Source organism: Canis lupus, chromosome 24, assembly GCF_003254725.2.
Source record: "Canis lupus dingo isolate Sandy chromosome 24, ASM325472v2, whole genome shotgun sequence".
In the NCBI taxonomy this organism is placed as follows: Eukaryota; Metazoa; Chordata; class Mammalia; order Carnivora; family Canidae; genus Canis; species Canis lupus.
The window spans coordinates 32,887,627-32,905,714 of NC_064266.1; the positions used below are offsets into that span (position 1 = coordinate 32,887,627).

The 18,088-nt window shown below is 41.1% G+C and overlaps 1 protein-coding gene across 1 annotated transcript; it reads right to left on the minus strand.

The window, feature by feature from the left end:
- Window positions 1-785: 785 nt before the first annotated feature.
- On the minus strand, window positions 786-16,428 carry WFDC8 (WAP four-disulfide core domain 8). Its single transcript, XM_025470220.3, has 8 exons — window positions 16,206-16,428; window positions 10,350-10,459; window positions 6,492-6,632; window positions 5,050-5,217; window positions 3,117-3,257; window positions 2,013-2,155; window positions 1,752-1,779; window positions 786-1,168 (listed from the first exon to the last, which is right to left on the minus strand). Exons 1-6 carry the CDS (start codon window positions 16,262-16,264, stop codon window positions 2,016-2,018), a joined length of 759 nt encoding a protein of 252 aa, XP_025326005.1. The 5' UTR covers window positions 16,265-16,428; the 3' UTR covers window positions 786-1,168; window positions 1,752-1,779; window positions 2,013-2,015.
- Window positions 16,429-18,088: the final 1,660 nt, after the last annotated feature.

Consider the following 18,088-nt stretch of genomic DNA (forward strand, 5'->3'; position numbering starts at 1 on the left):
GGTACTAAGCTTGATGGCCTCTACCTGGAAATTTTTGCTTGTTAATTAGGCCAAGACAGTTTCCTCAAACTTCCTGTCCCTGGCTTTCTGTGTTGTTTCCTGAGTCCCTACATGTATTACTGAGTTTCATGTTGTGTCCTTAAATGAATTCTGACCTTCATTAAACAGGCCTATGTTTAGAGCCTAGTGCTTAGCACATTAATAGGCCCGGAATAAATGCTCCAAGTAAACTACTGGATGAGGAAGGTAGGTATGTGGGTGGTTCATAGTATGATGAATGGGAAGATCATTTGAAGAATATGAAGAAGGATGGGTGAGGGTATCATGGACATTTGGATGCATGAATACATGAACATGGATGGGTGGGTGAAGAAGTGGGTTGCACTGAACATAAGGATGGATAGGTTAGTCATGGAATGAATGGGTCTATTTGATGGAAACTCTGAATGGAAGGGAGGTGAGTAAATTGGTAGGTGGATGGAGGGGAGATGGGCATAGAAATGATGGAGAAGTATGTCGTTGGGCATGGGAGGATGGTGTGTGTATGAAAGATGGATAAAGGCTGGATATAAAACAGGCAGCTGCATAGGCAGAAAGAAGATGGGTGGGAAGGGTAAGTGGATGGATATATGAGTGAAACCATGGATGAAAAGACAGGTAAATTTAAAGATATATCAATGCAGTGTAGGTGAGTGGGTGGATACATGAGTAAATGGAGGGAATGGTGGTGAATAGGTGGGAGTAGGGTAGAAACATGAGTATAAGAATAAAAACATTAACGAAAATTAAAGATAAAAAATCATGTACAAAATAATTTATATTACTCTAAAGTAATACATTTGAAAGTGGAGAGAAAATGGATCAATTTTAGCAACACATAAGAGACCTAACTTTATAGAAGAAGAGGTAGAAAGCCTGTACAAGTATAAGATAAAACACAAAGAAAATTAGTAAAGATATATCTTACAGAAAGAACCTAACCTAGATGCTTTTGGAGCACAATTTTGTCCAGCTTTCAAGGAACAGAGGATATCATTAAAATGTTATTATTGAAACTATTATTAAAGATACTACAGATCTTGGGAGGTGTCTGGCTGGCTCAGTTGGCAGAGCATGCAACTCTTGATCTCCGAGAGTGAGTTCGAGCCCCACTGGGGTGTAGACATTGCTTAAAATAAAATAAATAATAAATTTTAAATGAGCACTGGGTGTTATACTATATGTTGGAAAATCGAACTCCAATTAAAAAATATACAAAATTTAAAATATTACAGGTCATAGGGAGAAAAAGTACGTTTTCCAATCAGTTTTCCATGCTAGTTTGTTGAAAGGTATATGACTCAGATAGTAAGACATACCAAAGTAATAGACCTATTTTTCTTTTGACCATTGATGTGAAAATTCTGCACAAATTATTTGCTTAAAGAACCTTCAGTGTATTAATACAAGTATATCCTCAATACGATTAAGGTCAATCCAAGAATGCAAGGATGATCCAACACTTGAAAATTTAATAATGTACTCTCTTATACCAGCACTTTAGAAGAGAAAAATCATTACATGATTTTTGGATGCCTAAAAGGTTTTTGACAAAATGCCACAGTAATTTCTAATAGCAGCTGTAAATGGATGAAAAGAAAACAACCCAAGAGTAGTAACATCTGTTGATCTCAAAGCCAACAAGTATCATTTTATACAGCAAGAGACGCTGACTCTAAAATAAAGAACCAGACAGGGATAAATGTCATTACCTTTATTTTCAGCATTGTTTCAGAGGCTCTACATGATATAAAAAGACAAGGAAAGATATAAGTCGTGAAATTGGAATAAAGAAGAGTTAAATTTCTCATAATTTTTGGTTGACATGATTCTCTATAAAATCAAAGTAATCCCATTAAATACTGTTCTACTTCGAAGACAATTTGGAAGGTAGTTGGATAAGAGATAGTATTGATAGCTTTTTATCATGCTAGTCATAGTTAATTACATCGATGATAATATTTTCCACTTACTGGTCATTTTTGAGATTCCAGGCACTTCAGTCCACAATGTGAACAGCACTTCTGGGACACTGGGCAATCACGATCCTGCAGGCACTTGGGTCTCTCAATCTTGGAACACATCAGGGGCTTGCGTGGGCAGAAACCTGATTTGACTTTATGGGATAAAATAAGACTTGACCTTGAAATACTTGATCATAGTTTGAGACAAATTTGGGGGACTTGGGGAACCCTAAAAGGGCTATCTTCTGAGGAAGCCTCTTACTCTTTCCCCCTAGAGTAACAATAGTGTGCAGAAGGCAGAGTATCAGCATTCTATGGCTAATAATTTGAGGAGTATCAAAGAGGCTTGCCATGTCTGACATAGAGAATCCGTTAGGATTCCTGCCACTCCCACAAAACTAATGGATTTGGGTTTCCTAATCCCAAAGTACCAGAGTCTGAAGGAATGTTAGAGAGCATTCAGAACTTCCTCATTTTAGAAATTGTAAAATTTGAGGATTTTGTAGGGGCATGTGAGTTACCTAAGGCCATATGGAAAACAAGTAGAAGAGTTGAAGTCAGTTGAAAGGCCTTGGGTTCCTTCCAGGACACCGGGCTGTACCTCAAAACACTAACAATCTCTGAGACGAGAGCATATTATCTCAGCACTACATGCAGAAATGAGCACTAGTCTCAGAGGTACAAAGTTCAAGTCTGCCCCAACAGCATTTTGCTACCCATCTTTTCCCCAGCATCCCTTACATGATGTGAGTATGCTCTACATGTTCTGAAGTTTTGTGTAGACAGACATAAGACTTATTAGGAATGGACGTAATGGTTATCATTTTTTTTTGTATGAATAAGTGGATATTGTCACCTGTTGGTCAGTGAAGAAGAGACTCAGAATAAATAAGTTCTCATGGGGAAAAATAGGCAGTGATACTATGCCTGGTTGGCTTTGAAGACTAGCACAATAGTTTCCTGAAATCAGGAAGGCAACAGGAGAGCAGTGATTGGGCCTTAAAAAAGGAAAATTTCCCAAGAGACATCTAAGGTCAACCAAAGGGGCATCCCCATTCCATGAGACAACATGACATCCTTAGCATATTTGGGAGGTATATCTCCAGTCCTCACCTGTCCAGGCCTTGGCACAAACAAAGCCACACATGGATTCACAACATTTGTCACTTTTGGGGCAATCCATGTCACCCTTACAGGAAGCTGGACACTCCATACGGTTCTTGAAGGGGAAGAGTGGGCACTGTCCAGTCTTGACTAAAACAAGAACAGATGTGAGTTTCCTCAAACCCCACCCATCTCACACCCTTCAAACACCTTTACCTTCTCTTCAAAACTAGTATATCTTTCTGTGACTTGGTTCACTCTACCATGACTACCTCTGGGAGCCTGCAGAGGAATGCAATGCCTCAGCATCTCATGGGATGTGGTAGGAAGAGAGTTAGGCTTGTTCTTTGAAACCCCAGGTAAGAAGGTGGCTCCTCAGGTTGGGCTGGCAGCTGAGGATGTGGTAGGAAATGGTCAGATTCAGTGGAACAGGACCCTGAACTTTACAGATTCTGGATCTATTTTTAAGGTAGATCTAAAAGGATTTCCTAACTCAGTAGATGTGGATTGAGAATGTTGATGTTGATTCATTAAGGGTCATTTAGAAGTCGATTTTAATCAAGATGGGGAGAACTATGGGCAGAGCAAGTTTGAGGTGGGAGAGCAAAGATGAGGAGTCTTGTTTTAGACAAGTGAAGCGTGAGGTGTTTGTGAGATTGAGATGAAGGAGTAGAGTAAGCAGTTGGAGTTTGGGAGTCAAATTCAGACTGGAGATAAGACTGTGTGGGTCACTAGGACCTGGGTGGTATTGAAATCAATTTGTTAGGATTTTGTGCATGTTTCCTGTGATCATTATGTGATTGCAAATTCTATGAGGGCAGGAAGTATTTCTTGTCTTCTCTTTCTCCTTCTACTCCTTGTCCTTCTTCCTCAAGTCAGACTCAGACAGACTGTGGTGTGTTTGACTCTCAGAGCTATTGTTAGGTTCTTTCTGAGCCCCAGATGGAAAAAAAGTTTCCCCCAAACTCACCCAAGCCCATTTCCCTGGTTGCTTCTATCTGCTGGCTTCTGAGAGTGAGCCAAGGTCTAATCCATAGTGCCATGATTCCTTACAGCATCCCACAACGGGTAAGGCCACAACAGTGCCTTGTCTATTCAGGTTCACTGGATGTACAGAATTAAAATTCCAGATCTACCCGGGACCCACTGTGAATCCTTGGGCGACTAACTTTATCTCTCTGACTCTGTTTCTTTGTGAGGCTAATAGACGTGATGGTACAGTATTCAGCTCGATTCACAGACCCGGAGGCCAAAGTACTAGTGCTGCCTTGTATGTCACACAGTGTTGCGTTTGAACATCAATGGTCACTCCCTGGATTGCTACTATTTAGTGAGCCCACACTACTGAACAGCCCCCATGTCAGACCTTGTGTCCTGATCACATATAATCCTACCAACACCTCACCTCAGTGAAGTCTTTGCTGTTAGTCCAGTATTACAGGGGAGGGACAGAAACTCAAAGAGGTGAAGAAATTTTCAGGAAATGGGAAAAGGAGGAGTTTCATCTACCTCTGCAAGACACTGTCTCCCAATATTACTGGTGTTGGTCATTAGAGTAGGAACTAATCCACAGCCCTCACCTTCACCTCACCCTGTTCTTCACTTACTCCATGCTCTACTCCTACTTCATGGGATTCCAGACCTGACCTTTTGATGCTTCATTCTTGGATGAGTCCTCAGGTACTACTCAACAGGCATGTGCTCTATGTCATTTTTCTGCCACAATGTCTCCATTAGGTAAATGCTATTTTTATCCCCCTTTTATAGACAAGAATGCTGAAGTGCATGGAAGCAGAAGACTGACCCAAGGCCACTCATTCAGTGAATGACAGAGCTGACTTGAGTCAAGACAGTTTCACCTCAAAGCCTAAGCTTATACCTAGGCTGGTATGCTATTTCTGGTTAGACTAGTTCCTCGGACTGCTAGGCTTATAAGTCTTACCAACTGATGAGCAAGCCACTCTGCAGTTTCCTCTGCTGATGAAGTTGTTGGCATTCCCATAGCAGCCTCCATATTTAAACGGTTTGCATATCCGATGTTTAAAGTCAAAATACCAGCGCGAGAGCCCAATGTTACAGCTTCCTTGGTCTGAGGGTAGCATGCAGGGTTCTGAGGGTGGGAAGCAAAGAGTTAAGGCCAGAAAGGGTAGTAGAAAAGAGAAGGGGTCAGGTTCTTAGCTTCTACACAATTCTTGGTATGACCATACAAGTCATACAGAGCCACTGTCAAGAAAAGTCTAGACTAGTTCTCCTACAAATAATCTATGTTGTGCACTATCTCTGAGCACCATTTCTACCTTGCAAAAGACATAGTGAAAAGCATATGAGGATGTTTTGTAGCTGATCTTTTACTCTAAGGCCCTGAGCTTTGGGAAGGTGAGACTTGTTCATTGACTGTATCCAAAGTGCCTAACAAAGCACCTGGTGTATAGAAGGAACAAGCCATGAAGAAAGAAAAACAGCAATGTCTCATGTCTGGATCCTGTCTGATGCTCACAGCTGAACCATGTCATTCTCTATTAGAAATAGATAGGTCACAGGACATCCACATCAAAGAAGATTGCTCTAGGGCCATCATAAAGGGAAACTAAAAACACAATATTGTGAAACCCATGAAATGCCAAACACCTATGAGTGATTTATGCTTCTCTATCCATTATGGCTTCATCCTCAGTCTAGCCTGCCCTCTCTGTAGATAAGATTCCCTGAGAGTGTCCCACTTTTCAACAACACCCAATATAGACCACACCCAGGCCCCAAATTCCCCAATCAAAGCCTCTCTCCTATAGTAGATTCTTTCCTGAATCTCAGTAGCTTTTTACTGAGATCCCTCCAGTTATATATGGTGAACATTCTCCCTCATTATAATGAATAATAAATATAATAAATCCACCTTGTTCACCTATAAGTGTATTCCCGATGGCCTTTGAATAAAGGACATTAAAACAGACAATTTGGATATATATATATATATATATAATAATTTCCTATTATGAGATGCTCTATATTTTAAGTTAGCAGGAAACTTATTTGAAGGCCAAAGGGTCCAAAACTAAGCCCAGCATCTAAACCAACTGAGCTTTGTATTTACCACATGCCCAGCAACAGTCTCTTGACGTTAGGGGGCACGCAACTAGTATTAGTTATTTGTGAATGCTTGAATGTTGACTCAAAAAAAGACTATCATCCATATTATCCAGTTAATATCCACCATGCCTGAACTCATTGTTTGTACTTGAGTGTTGGGAATCTGAATAGTAAAAGAAAAGCATGAACCCTAGCTTTTTGTCCTACCATCCAAGAGAATCATTCAACTAGTTCTGGATGGAGCAGGAAGAAAGGCACCTGTAAAAGCACCTGTGCCCACAGCCTGGGGGTCACTACCTTGGAATGGATCCATACACTTCTTCTCACAGGCGAATGAGCAGCACTTCATGTAATCCTGGCAGTGCAAATCACTTAAGCAGAAGTCTGGAACTTTAGTCTCACAGATGACCCTGTCTTTGGGGCATACTCCTGGTTTCCCTGCAACAAAGCAATGTCCACATTCACATCTCTTGAGAGTTTCAGCTCTCCTCCTATGGCAAAGGTGAAAAGTGATGTTCTATCAGCCCTGTCTTCTACCTTCCATCCTCTGTTCTCACTCTGCTTATATTTAGGGATTGGGTCTGTTTCTCACCACTCATGGTTCATTTAGATCTATCTGAGTCAGGAATCTATGCTCAGGTCAACTGAAGGGGAAGCATCTCAGATTCCACAGCAGGGAGTTATATGGGGATCAAGAGTCTTACCATAAGTTCAGGAGCTCCTCTCTCCTCTTGGAATAGAATATGTTAATGCCCATGGCATCTACCTCCAGAACTGTAGTTGATTGGGGAAGTTAATTAGTAAGGAGTAGAGGAAATATCATGGAAATAGGAGTATAGGAGTCACCAAAAAAACCTGATTTGGGCCCCTGGCTCCTTGTGAGCTCAAGGCCAAACTGAGTTCCACTATACAACTTCGCAGTTACCTCTAAAGTGTGCAGAAATGGGCAGCAGGAGGAGCACTCCAAGACGGACCTGGTGTGGAGGCCTGACGCCAACACAACTATAAATAATCTTGGGAAAAAGGTATTCCTTTGGAGTCCAACGTTTCTCATCTATAATATGAGAAAATCCTTACAACCTGCTTAAAAGAATTAAGGGGATAATGCCTGTAATGCATTTGTCACAGTGCCTGGCACATGGAAAGAGCTTGGCAGATATGGGTTTGCTTCCTCCTTTTCAAGGGCTAGACATGGCTTCCTAATTGCCGGGGTTGTAGGAAGCAGAATTTGAAAGTTGCTTCCCCAAGATTCTCATCCTCTGGTTATTAAACCAAATATGAATTTAGGTGCTGCTGTTAAGGGAGTTCATAGATGTGAGTAGAGTCCCAAGTTAATTGATCTTAAAATATAGAGATTATCTGAGCGGACCAGTCCTAAGTTCTTGAGTCCTTAAAATGAAGCGCTTTCCCCCTGATTAATAGGGAAGAGGTAAGAGAGATTCAGTCCAACGCGCTATTAGTAACATTGAGGATGGAGGAAGCTAGGTGCCCTGGATGGAAGGTGGCTTCTGGAAGCAACCCCCATGGTACAACTGCAAGGAAATGATTCTGCCACAGCCAGAGTGCATGGCCAAGAACTCTGGGTTCCTAGATGGGAATGGCAGCTTTGGCTGACACCCTGGTTTCAGCCTGCCAAGACCCTGAGCAGAGAATCCTGGCACACTATACCAAACTTCTGGCCTAGAGGTAATGTGTCACACAGCGACAGATAACTACTATACTGTGCAGTTGGCTGCAGGACTCTAAACCAAGCAGCTCTCCAGTGAGATCTGACCAGAGAAGCATGATTCATTTGGATACTACTGAGACTTGGAATTATAGAAGTTTGGAATTGGAAAGACCATATAGGTCATTAGTATCACCCTCCCAATTTCCTAGGCAAAGGAAAGAAGAAGAAGAAGAAGAAGAAGAAGAAGAAGAAGAAGAAGAAGAAGAAGAAGAAGAAGGAGGAGGAGGAGGAGGAGGAGGAGGAGGAGGAGGAGGAGGAGGAGGAGGAGGAGGAGAAGAAGAAGAAGAAGAAGAAGAAGAAGAAGAAGAAGAAGAAGAAGAAGAAGAAGAAGGAGAAAGAAGAAGAAGGAGAAAAGAAGAAGAAGAAGGAGGAGGAGGAGGAGGAGGAGGAGGAAAGGGAGAAGGAGAGGGAGAAGGAGAAGGAGAAGTCAGATGTGAAAATACAGTTAATGAGGGGCAGCCCTGGGACCTCCAATTCATGACTCACTCTGGAAGCCAGAAGCCCCGAGCATGCCATTGAGACTTTTAGTACTTTCCAGATATATTCCTTACCCTTCATACCATGCTTCATGCATCCACCATGAACATCTGAGGCTAAGAAGAATTGTGGTTCCTAATCTGGAGTGTACAATGGAAATCTCTGTGCATCTTTTAGAAACTGCAGACTGTGGCCTGAATCAGAATCTCTAGAAAGTGAAGCCTAGGGACTTCAATTTTTAAAAGCACATCTGGGGACACCAAAGCAGGCAGTTGAGCATCATGATGCAGGCTACTCCTTGGGAGCCAGTGTTCTAGCAAATTAAATAAGGGAGACTAGGGATCCCTGGGTGGCGCAGTGGTTTAGCGCCTGCCTTTGGCCCAGGGCGCGATCCTGGAGATCCGGGATTGAATCCCACGTCAGGCTCCCTGCATGGAGCCTGCCTCTCCCTCTGCCTGTGTCTCTGCCTCTCTCTCTCACTGTGTGCCTATCATAAGTAAATAAAAATTTAAAAAAAGGAAGGTCTATGACTATTAAATAAATAAATAAATAAATAAATAAATAAATACATACATACATACATACATACATACATAAATGAGAGTAAAGCAAATCAAATAAGGGATACCTCCAAGAAGTAAAAAGGCATAGAAATCTTGGGGGGGGGTGGGAGTGAATGGGTGACGGGCACTGGGGGTTATTCTGTATGTTAGTAAATTGAACACCAATAAAAAATAAATTAAAAAAAAAAGAAATCTTGAGATTCTAAAGACAAATGTCCCCACCTAATGTAGACTCTAGTCAGTCCTGCCTCCCTTCTGCTTCTGGAGGCTTGTAAACCATTTTTTTGGTTTAGCCATTGTACCTTCTTGCCCCACTGTCAGCTTCAGCTCTCACTTATAATCCTCCTCCCTGCCGGTCAGCCGTCCTCAGTTCCTTACCTTGTCTGTGCCGTCTCCTCCCTGAATGCACACACCCTGATGGTCCCTCTGCAACTACTAAGGATGCTCCCTGGGTGTAGATATCAGCTCTCTGCTGTCTTTACTGGACACACACTTTCTGCACCACATCCATATCCATGATGCTAACTGTGGTTCCTATACCTCTCTCCAGACCCATCTTCACTTCCAAGCTAAAGAAACATATTCAACCACCTGGGGAACATGCATCTGGGCATCTCACAAGACCTCTATGCCCACATGTATAAAACAGAACTAGGGTCTCCCTATGCCTCAGCAATGCCTCCATCTCTCTACTCACATCTTTATATTTGACATCAGCAGGCTCCCAGGTGGTCATGAGAACCCTGAGATTCCTTTCTCCCAATATTTCACCCCAGCATCCTATCAGTCATGGACTTGGGCCAGTTTTCCATCTAGTCTCTCTCCAAGCCCCATAGCTTCTTCTCTTGACCACCATTTCCAGGGCAGGCCAGACCTCATTCCTTTTCTGTCCTCCACTGTGCAACTGCCTCCTCACTGTCCTCTACCTCAGGCTCCTGCTTAGTGATAGATTCACTTTAAAAATTAATCTTGGGGGGATCCCTGGGTGGCGCAGTGGTTAGGCGCCTGCCTTTGGCCCAGGGCGCGATCCTGGAGACCCAGGATCGAATCCCACATTGGGCTCCCGGTGCATGGAGCCTTCTTCTCCCTCTGCCTGTGTCTCTGCCTCTCTCTCTGTGTGTGACTATCATAAATAAATAAAAATTTAAAAAAAAATTAATCTTGGAAAAGACTCATATCAGGAAAAGGTAGAGAAATAATTTGGAGGCAGTAGATGAGGGAAGGATCAAAGGGCCCAGGGTGTGTGAGCAGGGCTAGTTCTCTAAATCCACAGAAGATGTGGCTTTAGAGAACTCACTCAAATAATGTGAGTCCTTGCCTCCCGCCTGACTCTCAGTCTCAGAAAGGTCTGCTAAGGAAGGGTGGCTGAAGCTCCTCTGAACCCACGTATCTCTATTTTGACTGGCGATGAAGTCGTCTCCTCCAAAGAGATAGAGAGAAGCAGCAGGAGTGCTATATTCCTCCAGGAGAAGGTCGAACTGTGGAGAGGAAGGTTCCTGTGTGGGATGAGAAGAGGCAGAGGGATTAGGCACAAGCCAGACAGACATATAGAGCTTGTGCTGAGAACCATGGAGACAGTCCACCACTTCTCTCAGTTCACAGCTGAGGAAACCAAGATGCACAGTGGGGAAGGGGTTTGTCTGAGGTCACGTGGAGAGTAGGGCAGGACCTTCAGGCCTAGGACCTTCCCAGTGACCCCACACTCTGCCATGGTCTGGAGCATGTCCCAGCAGGACATTTGCCCATTGTCTTGTTCCTCCATGAAAGACCACATGTGAAGGATCACAGGATTGTTCTGGAATAGTTGCAGGGCTGGTTTGCCCACTGTCACACTGTCATTCCAAGGGCAACCCTAGCCATGAGTGGACACCTTTTCCTTGCTTCACTGATGACAAGAGACTGATGGTATGAGGTCTTCATGAGGGCCTGAGCATATCCCTCTGGGTCTTAGAGCCCCAGGAGCAAAAAATCCCAGGTGACCTTGGGTGAAGAAAAGAATGCCTCATCTTCCTTCTGGTGTTATCCAAGCCTAGCTTCTGATACTCCCAGAGCACTCCATACACAGATGACCCTTCCCTACTCACTTGACACCCATTTCAACATGTCTTTTCTTTGTCCTTATGTCTTCTAAATTCTGTGATGTGAAGAACTGATAATGCCTTGCCATGTTACCTCTCTCAGACTAAATGCATCTCAAAAACAGCAAGAGAGATAGATGGAGGCAGAAAGGAGGGGAGACAGAAAGAGAGGAAGGCAGAGAACGTTGTTATGCCCAGGAAGGCACCTATGTTGTTGGTGGAACTTCAAACATGAAGTTCAGACATGAAGTTCTGAAAAGGCATAGAGTCTTTTCCAGATCTCCTGAAACCATATTACGTGGCTGCCTAAGACTAAAGACTTATAGCAATGTCTTCATTTTTGTCCCTAGAATTCTAATCCTGAATCCTCCCCACATTTTACAACAGTGCCTGGGCTGTTCAGTAATGACAGTTATGGCTCCAAACCCAGTGACACTAATTTTTGATCCTGGCTGGTAACTTAGCACTGTAGCTGTGTCTTGGAGCCTTAGTTTCCTCATCTGGAAAATGGGAATGATACAGCATACCTGGCAACTTTGGTGTCACTGTAAGGATTAGATGAAATCAGGTGAAGCTTATTCATGAAGTGGCATGGCATGGTCAAAAATAGTGCTTGGAGTTGAATCTGAACTCATGTGGTGGATCCCCTACTTGCCAGCTATGCCTCTTGGCTCAGCCACTGAACCTCACTGAGCCTCAGTCTTTTTTCCTTTCTTTTTTCAAGATTTTAGTTTTAACTAGTCTCTATACTCGACGTGGGGTTTGAACTTACAAGCCCAAGTACAAGAGACACATGGTCCTCTGAGCCAGCCCGGTGTCCCTTACCTCAGTTTTCCTCGAAGGAAATAGTAACACACCTACTTCATAGACATGAGAATTAATGAAACTCTTGTGGAAAGCATGATGACTGGTGTAATTAATATATTTTAGGAAGTAAACAAATAATTTACTGAATGTCAAAGAAAAGGTGCCTATTGTCTTTTTGGCTCTTGAATTTCCCATAAACATCTCTGTATATCATTATTTCTCTTCCCTGGGAAGATTAGCCAAGGCCCTATGGTGTCTTAAATTCTTTTTTTTAAATTTTTTAAAATTTTTATTTATGATAGTCGCACACAGAGAGAGAGAGAGACAGAGAGAGAGAGACAGAGACAGAGACACAGGCAGAGGGAGAAGCAGACTCCATGCACTGGGAGCCTGACGTGGGATTCGATCCCGGGTCTCCAGGATCTTGCCCTGGGCCAAAGGCAGGCGCTAAACCGCTGCGCCACCCAGGGATCCCTAAATTCTTTTTTTTTTCACTTTTTAAAAATTAAATGTATTTTTTTTTATTGGAGATCGATTTGCCAACATATCGTGGAGTCTTAAATTCTTATATCAAATCACTCTTTGGGTTTGAAGTTTTATATCTATTGACCCAGTCTTAAGTAGTAGTTGATCAGACAGCCTATAGTCTCTTAGTAGGAAGCAGATCTCCAGGGATGCGGGTACAAGGAAAGATGTAGATCAATTGGATTGCCAAATATAATGTAGGGTATTCGGTTAGAATTTTTAGTAGAAGTATATCCAATGAAATATAAAGACTGTAGTTACACGAAAAACGATTCAGTATTTATCTGACATTCAAATTTAGTTGGTCATGTAATATTTTTATGTGCTAAATCTGGCAACCATAAAACAGTGAATTCATTCTGGAGGGGTATTTCTTTGGGCAAGAGACTACAAAACATGTGTCCTGTGGGGAACAAGCAAACGTGTGTGGCTTACTGGTTCAGTGGCCCTGCGGACTGGGACAGATGTGGGAGGCATGGACTCGATCGTCCTGTAGGAACAACAATGAGCCAGGAATGAAGACACTTTGATCAAAGCCCAAGTTCCACCATTAATTCACCATGTCAATTTGGGCTACTTTTATTTCAGTCTACCCATTTGAAAAATAAGGAGGCCAACTCAGTCAGTCCTGTCCATGCTGCATGCTGGCATTCCCCTACTCCAGAGGACACAGATTTTCTAGAGGCACAGACAGGTTTAAGGACATGATGTCCTGGTTCTTAAATTCCACATTTACTGTTTCTTGAAGTTGGTCTGCCTGAGAAAAAGCCTGCAGCCTGCCTTTCTCCTCTTCTATCTGTCTCTCAGAATGTCCTGTGCTGCTTCCAGAAAAAGGTGGGGATGGGAGCATATGCCTTACCCATCTCTTATATGTGTTGAAAGTATAAAAACTGAGTTCTAAACAAAGGAACAATTTGAAAATGTATTTTCCTTTTTATTCTTTCTTTTTTAAATAAATTTATTTTTTATTGGTGTTCAATTTGCCAACATATAGAATAACACCCAGTGCTCATCCCATCAAGTGCCCCCCTCATTGCCCCTCACCCAGTCACCCCCACCCCCCGCCCACCTCCATTTCTACCACTCCTAGTTTGTTTCCCAGAGTTAGGAATCTCTCATGTTCTGTCTCCCTTTCTGATTTTCCTGAGTATGCTTCCCTGGGAGCAAAGCAAAAAATATGTGGATAGGAAATAAGGGGACAGCACCTTGTTTCACTCAAGTGTCAAGTTATAGTATGTCATTATGCCTTTAGCTCCCTCTTCTAGAGTTAGAAATCCCAAGGACAATGGCATATATCCACAGGGATGTACATAAAAACATTCATTTCAATTGAAAAGCGAAGTCAGTCTTTTTGTGGGAGAAACTGGTCTGATTTGGCTAATTGAAGACTGTCTCTTCCAACTAGCTGATTCGTTGAGCATTTTCCATAAATATAGGGAGTTAAATCTGTGGCTTCAAAAAAATTTCTGACTGTGTTTAAAGCATGTTAGTAAGATAAAAGCATTTTATAAAATATATACTATCAAAGGTCTATCAGAGTTAACTTTCCAACATTTTTGGAGTGCATCAGATTCATCAGATTCAATAAGGTGTCTAAATAAAAGAATAACAGGTATAATTAATAACATTATTGAACATGTATTAAATATTGGTAATGGCTTTTTGGTAAACTTCCCAAAATTAAGAAAATCACTTGTGATTTTTTGTCAGTATCCTAATTACTTAGAAATAAATTCTTTTCAAGTATAAGATTTCCAATCTATGCATTTATAAAATTTGAAAGGGGGTTTAATGAAGCTGCTTTTTAATATTTAACTTAGATCATTAAAAATAATTTTTATTAGAGAGCATTTTGTGATTTGGTGGGGCAACGTACTAGAAGTTCAAAAAACCAAGTGACATATCTATAACAAAATTTTGTTCCCCTGCACTTACTTATCACTAAGAGATGCATTACCTATAGAATTTTGCTTACCATTGAAATTTTGGTAATCAATAATTTCAATGTATTTACTTACATATCCATTGTTATTGTTATTTAAATAACGAATGGAATGAAAAATCAATGCATAAGAAAAAATTTTATTCCTAGAGTCTTCTGGTCCCAGTAAATGAAAACTTAAAATTTCAATCTATATGCATGTTTTTATTGCATAGCAGTATGAAAAGGTGGTGATTAAAGACTCTTGAGCATAAGATTATATTGCCTTAGAGTAAGAGTCTGTGGGGTATTAGGAATGGAAATATGAATTCAAGGAGAAGGAGAAGTGTTTTAAAATGTCCGACTTTTAAAGAAAGGCTTTCCATGTATTTTTTAAATGGATTGTAGGTATCAAATTAGGACTTTATTTATTTATTTATTTATTTATTTATTTATTTATTTATTATTTGCATCAACATGGATGGAACTGGAGGGTATTATGCTGAGTGAAGTAAGTCAATCAGAGAAGGACAATCATTATAAGGTTTCAATCCTACGGGGAATATAAGAAATATGAAAGGGATTATAGGGGAAAGGAGTGAAAATGGGAAAAGTTAGAGAGGGTGACAAAACATAGAATGGTATTTTGACCCCAATCGATTTATTTTTATTTATTTTTATTTTTATTTTTTTGCTTCTGCTTTATTTTCTTTTTTTAATAATAAATTTACTTTTTATTGGTGTTCAATTTGCCAACATACAGAATAACACCCAGTGCTCATCCCGTCAAGTGCCCCGCTCAGTGTCCGTCACCCATTCACCCCCACCCCCCACCCTCCCTTTCCACCACCCCTAGTTCATTTCCCAGAGTTAGGAGTCTTCATGTTCTGTCTCCCTTTCTGATATTTCCTACCCATTTCTTCTCCCTTCCCTTCTATTCCTTTTCACTAATATTTATATTCCCCAAATGAATGAGACCATATAATGTTTGTCCTCCGATTGACTTATTCCACTCAGCATAATACCCTCCAGTTCCATCCACGTTGAAGCAAATGGTGGGTATTTGTCATTTCTAATGGCTGAGTAATATCCCATTGTATACATAAACCACATCTTCTTTATCCAGTCATCTTTCGATGGACACCAAAGCTCCTTCCATAGTTTGGCTATTGTGGACATTGCTGCTATAAACATCGGGGTGCAGGTGTCCCGGCGTTTCATTGCATCTGTATCTTTTATTTTTAAAGCTGGGCAGCTTCAACAAGATTAATATCTACAACATGTTTGCATAATACATTTGAGATTCATCCATGTTTTTGCGTGTTGTCTGGAGCTCTTATGGCTGATTTATGTTTCATCTTATGAGGTACCATAGATTGTTTTTCCATTCACTTAATAGACATTGGGTTGTTTCCAGTTTTTGGTGAGTATGAGTAAATCCTCTACGAATGTTTTCATACAGGTTTTAATATGGACATAAATGGTCATTTCTCTTAGCTAAATACCAGGGAGGAGGACATCTGGGTTATGTGATAAGTATATGCTTATAAGAAACTGCCAAAGTGTTTTCCAAAATGGCTGTACCATTTTGCATTTCTACTAATAACATATGAGAGTTCCATGTGCCTCATATCCTTCCTAGCATTTAGAATTATAAATGTTTATTTTAGTCATTCTAATACATGCATAGTGGTACAAGTGCAACAACTTTTAAGAGATTAAAGTAATTTTCTTGAATTTCTGGGTCTCTAAGAATCTAAATCACTTAAAATGATGGTAGGGTTTGTTTTGTTTTTTTTACTATTTCCCAACAGTCCATTGTCGAATGACAATGTTTCACACCCAGTGGGTTCCTCAGTCCCTGAGCCTGGGTGGTCAAAAGTTTCCCCAGAACCCCATCACAGAACCTACCTCTTTTCCCAGCTTCCCCACATGGCAGAGGTTGTTCTTTGCAGTAAACGGAGGAGCATTTTGCAATCAAAAGATCTCCTGATGGTCAGGAGCCGGGGGAAGAGTGTGAATTTCCAGGTTACAATTTTTGGAAACTACAGGTAAGGCCCCACTGTGACTCTACTACATCCCATGACTGCCTACTGCTTCCCCCACTCCCACCACACAGCGGAGCACAGCCAGCCTCAGGCTCTATTTCCAACTGAGAGCTCCTCCCTCACATCTTCCTCCTCCCAATGACATAGCATGTCTCCTGCTTGGCTACTCAACCAAGAATGTGCCTTTAGCCTCAGCCACAGGGCAGACCTTGAGGAGGACAATTAGCTCTATGGGTCTCTTTCATGCACCTTGCCCTAAGCTTAGGCAGAGTAAGTAGATGCCTCCTTCAAAGACGTAACTCCTATCTAGTGATCTACATTCTGATATTGAAATCCTCTAAGGGTGGTATACAGAGCACTACATCTCTCTGCTATATGTTGTTTAAATGTCTTAAACTTTCTAATTTTGTGTCTCTTTGACCTATCAGTAATTCAGAAAGTTGTGTTGAGGGCTCTCAAGACAAACACTTCTCAATTTACCCCTGTAATTCCATCCTTGTTTGTTTAATATATATTGATCCTATTGATTTAGGTAAATACAAACAATTTCTGGTGAATTGGATCTATTATCATTGTACAGTGACCCCTTCTCTATCCCTAGAGTAAAGTCATCTTGTAGCTCTGTATTGTCTGATATTAATCTATCTATACCATGTCTTCTTGGTTTACATTTGCCTCGACTTTCCCCTCTCAGTTTGCTTTCAACCTTTCCATGCACCTGTGTTTTATTTTTCTTACAGTGTCTATATACATTTAAAAAAATCCTTTCCAGTCATCTTTGCTGATCAATTGGCATTTATGGAGTTAATGACATGTGTGTTCATTTCTACAATCTTATTTTGAGTTTTCTTTTTTTTTATTTTTTTTTAATTTTTTTATTGGTGTTCAATTTACTAACATACAGAATAACACCCAGTGCCCGTCACCCATTCACTCCCACCCCCCGCCCTCCTCCCCTTCTACCACCCCTAGTTCGTTTCCCAGAGTGAGTTTTCTATAATCTCTTATTATTTGCAGATTCTGTACGTGAAAATTTATTTTGTTTGCTGAACAATTCAATATCAAGGAAACAGATAACTTGATTAATAAATGGACAAAGGACTTGAATGGGAATTTCTCCAAAGAAAACTACAAATGATCAACCGGTATAATGAAAGATGGTCAGCATCATTGATCGTCAGGGAAATGAAAACCAAAACTACAGTGAGATCTCCAGTTACACCTTGTTAGAATGGCTATCATCAATAATCCACAAGATAATGAGTATTGGCAAGGATGTGGAGAAAAGGGAAGTCTTTTCCATGTTTGGTGGAAATTTAAATTGGTGCCATCACTATGGAAAACAGTCTGGATGTTCCTCAAATAATCAGAAACAGAACAACCATGTGATTCAGCAATACCACTTCTGACTATACTATATCCAAAAGAAATGAAAGTAATATCTTGAAGCGATATCTGCACTCCCATATTCACTGTAGTGTTACCCATGGTAGCCAAGATATGGAAGCCATCTAAGTGTCAGTGCATGGGTGAATGGATAATGAAAAAGTGATATATATGAACTTTATTCAGCCTTAAAAATCCTGTCATTTGCAACAACATGGATGAATCTGGAGGATATTATACCAAGTAAGAGAAGCCAGGTACAGAAAGGCAAATCCTGCATGATCTCACATGTGGAATCTCAAAAAGTTGAACGCATAGAAGCATAAAGCAGAATAGTGGTTGCCAGGGACTGAAGGGTGT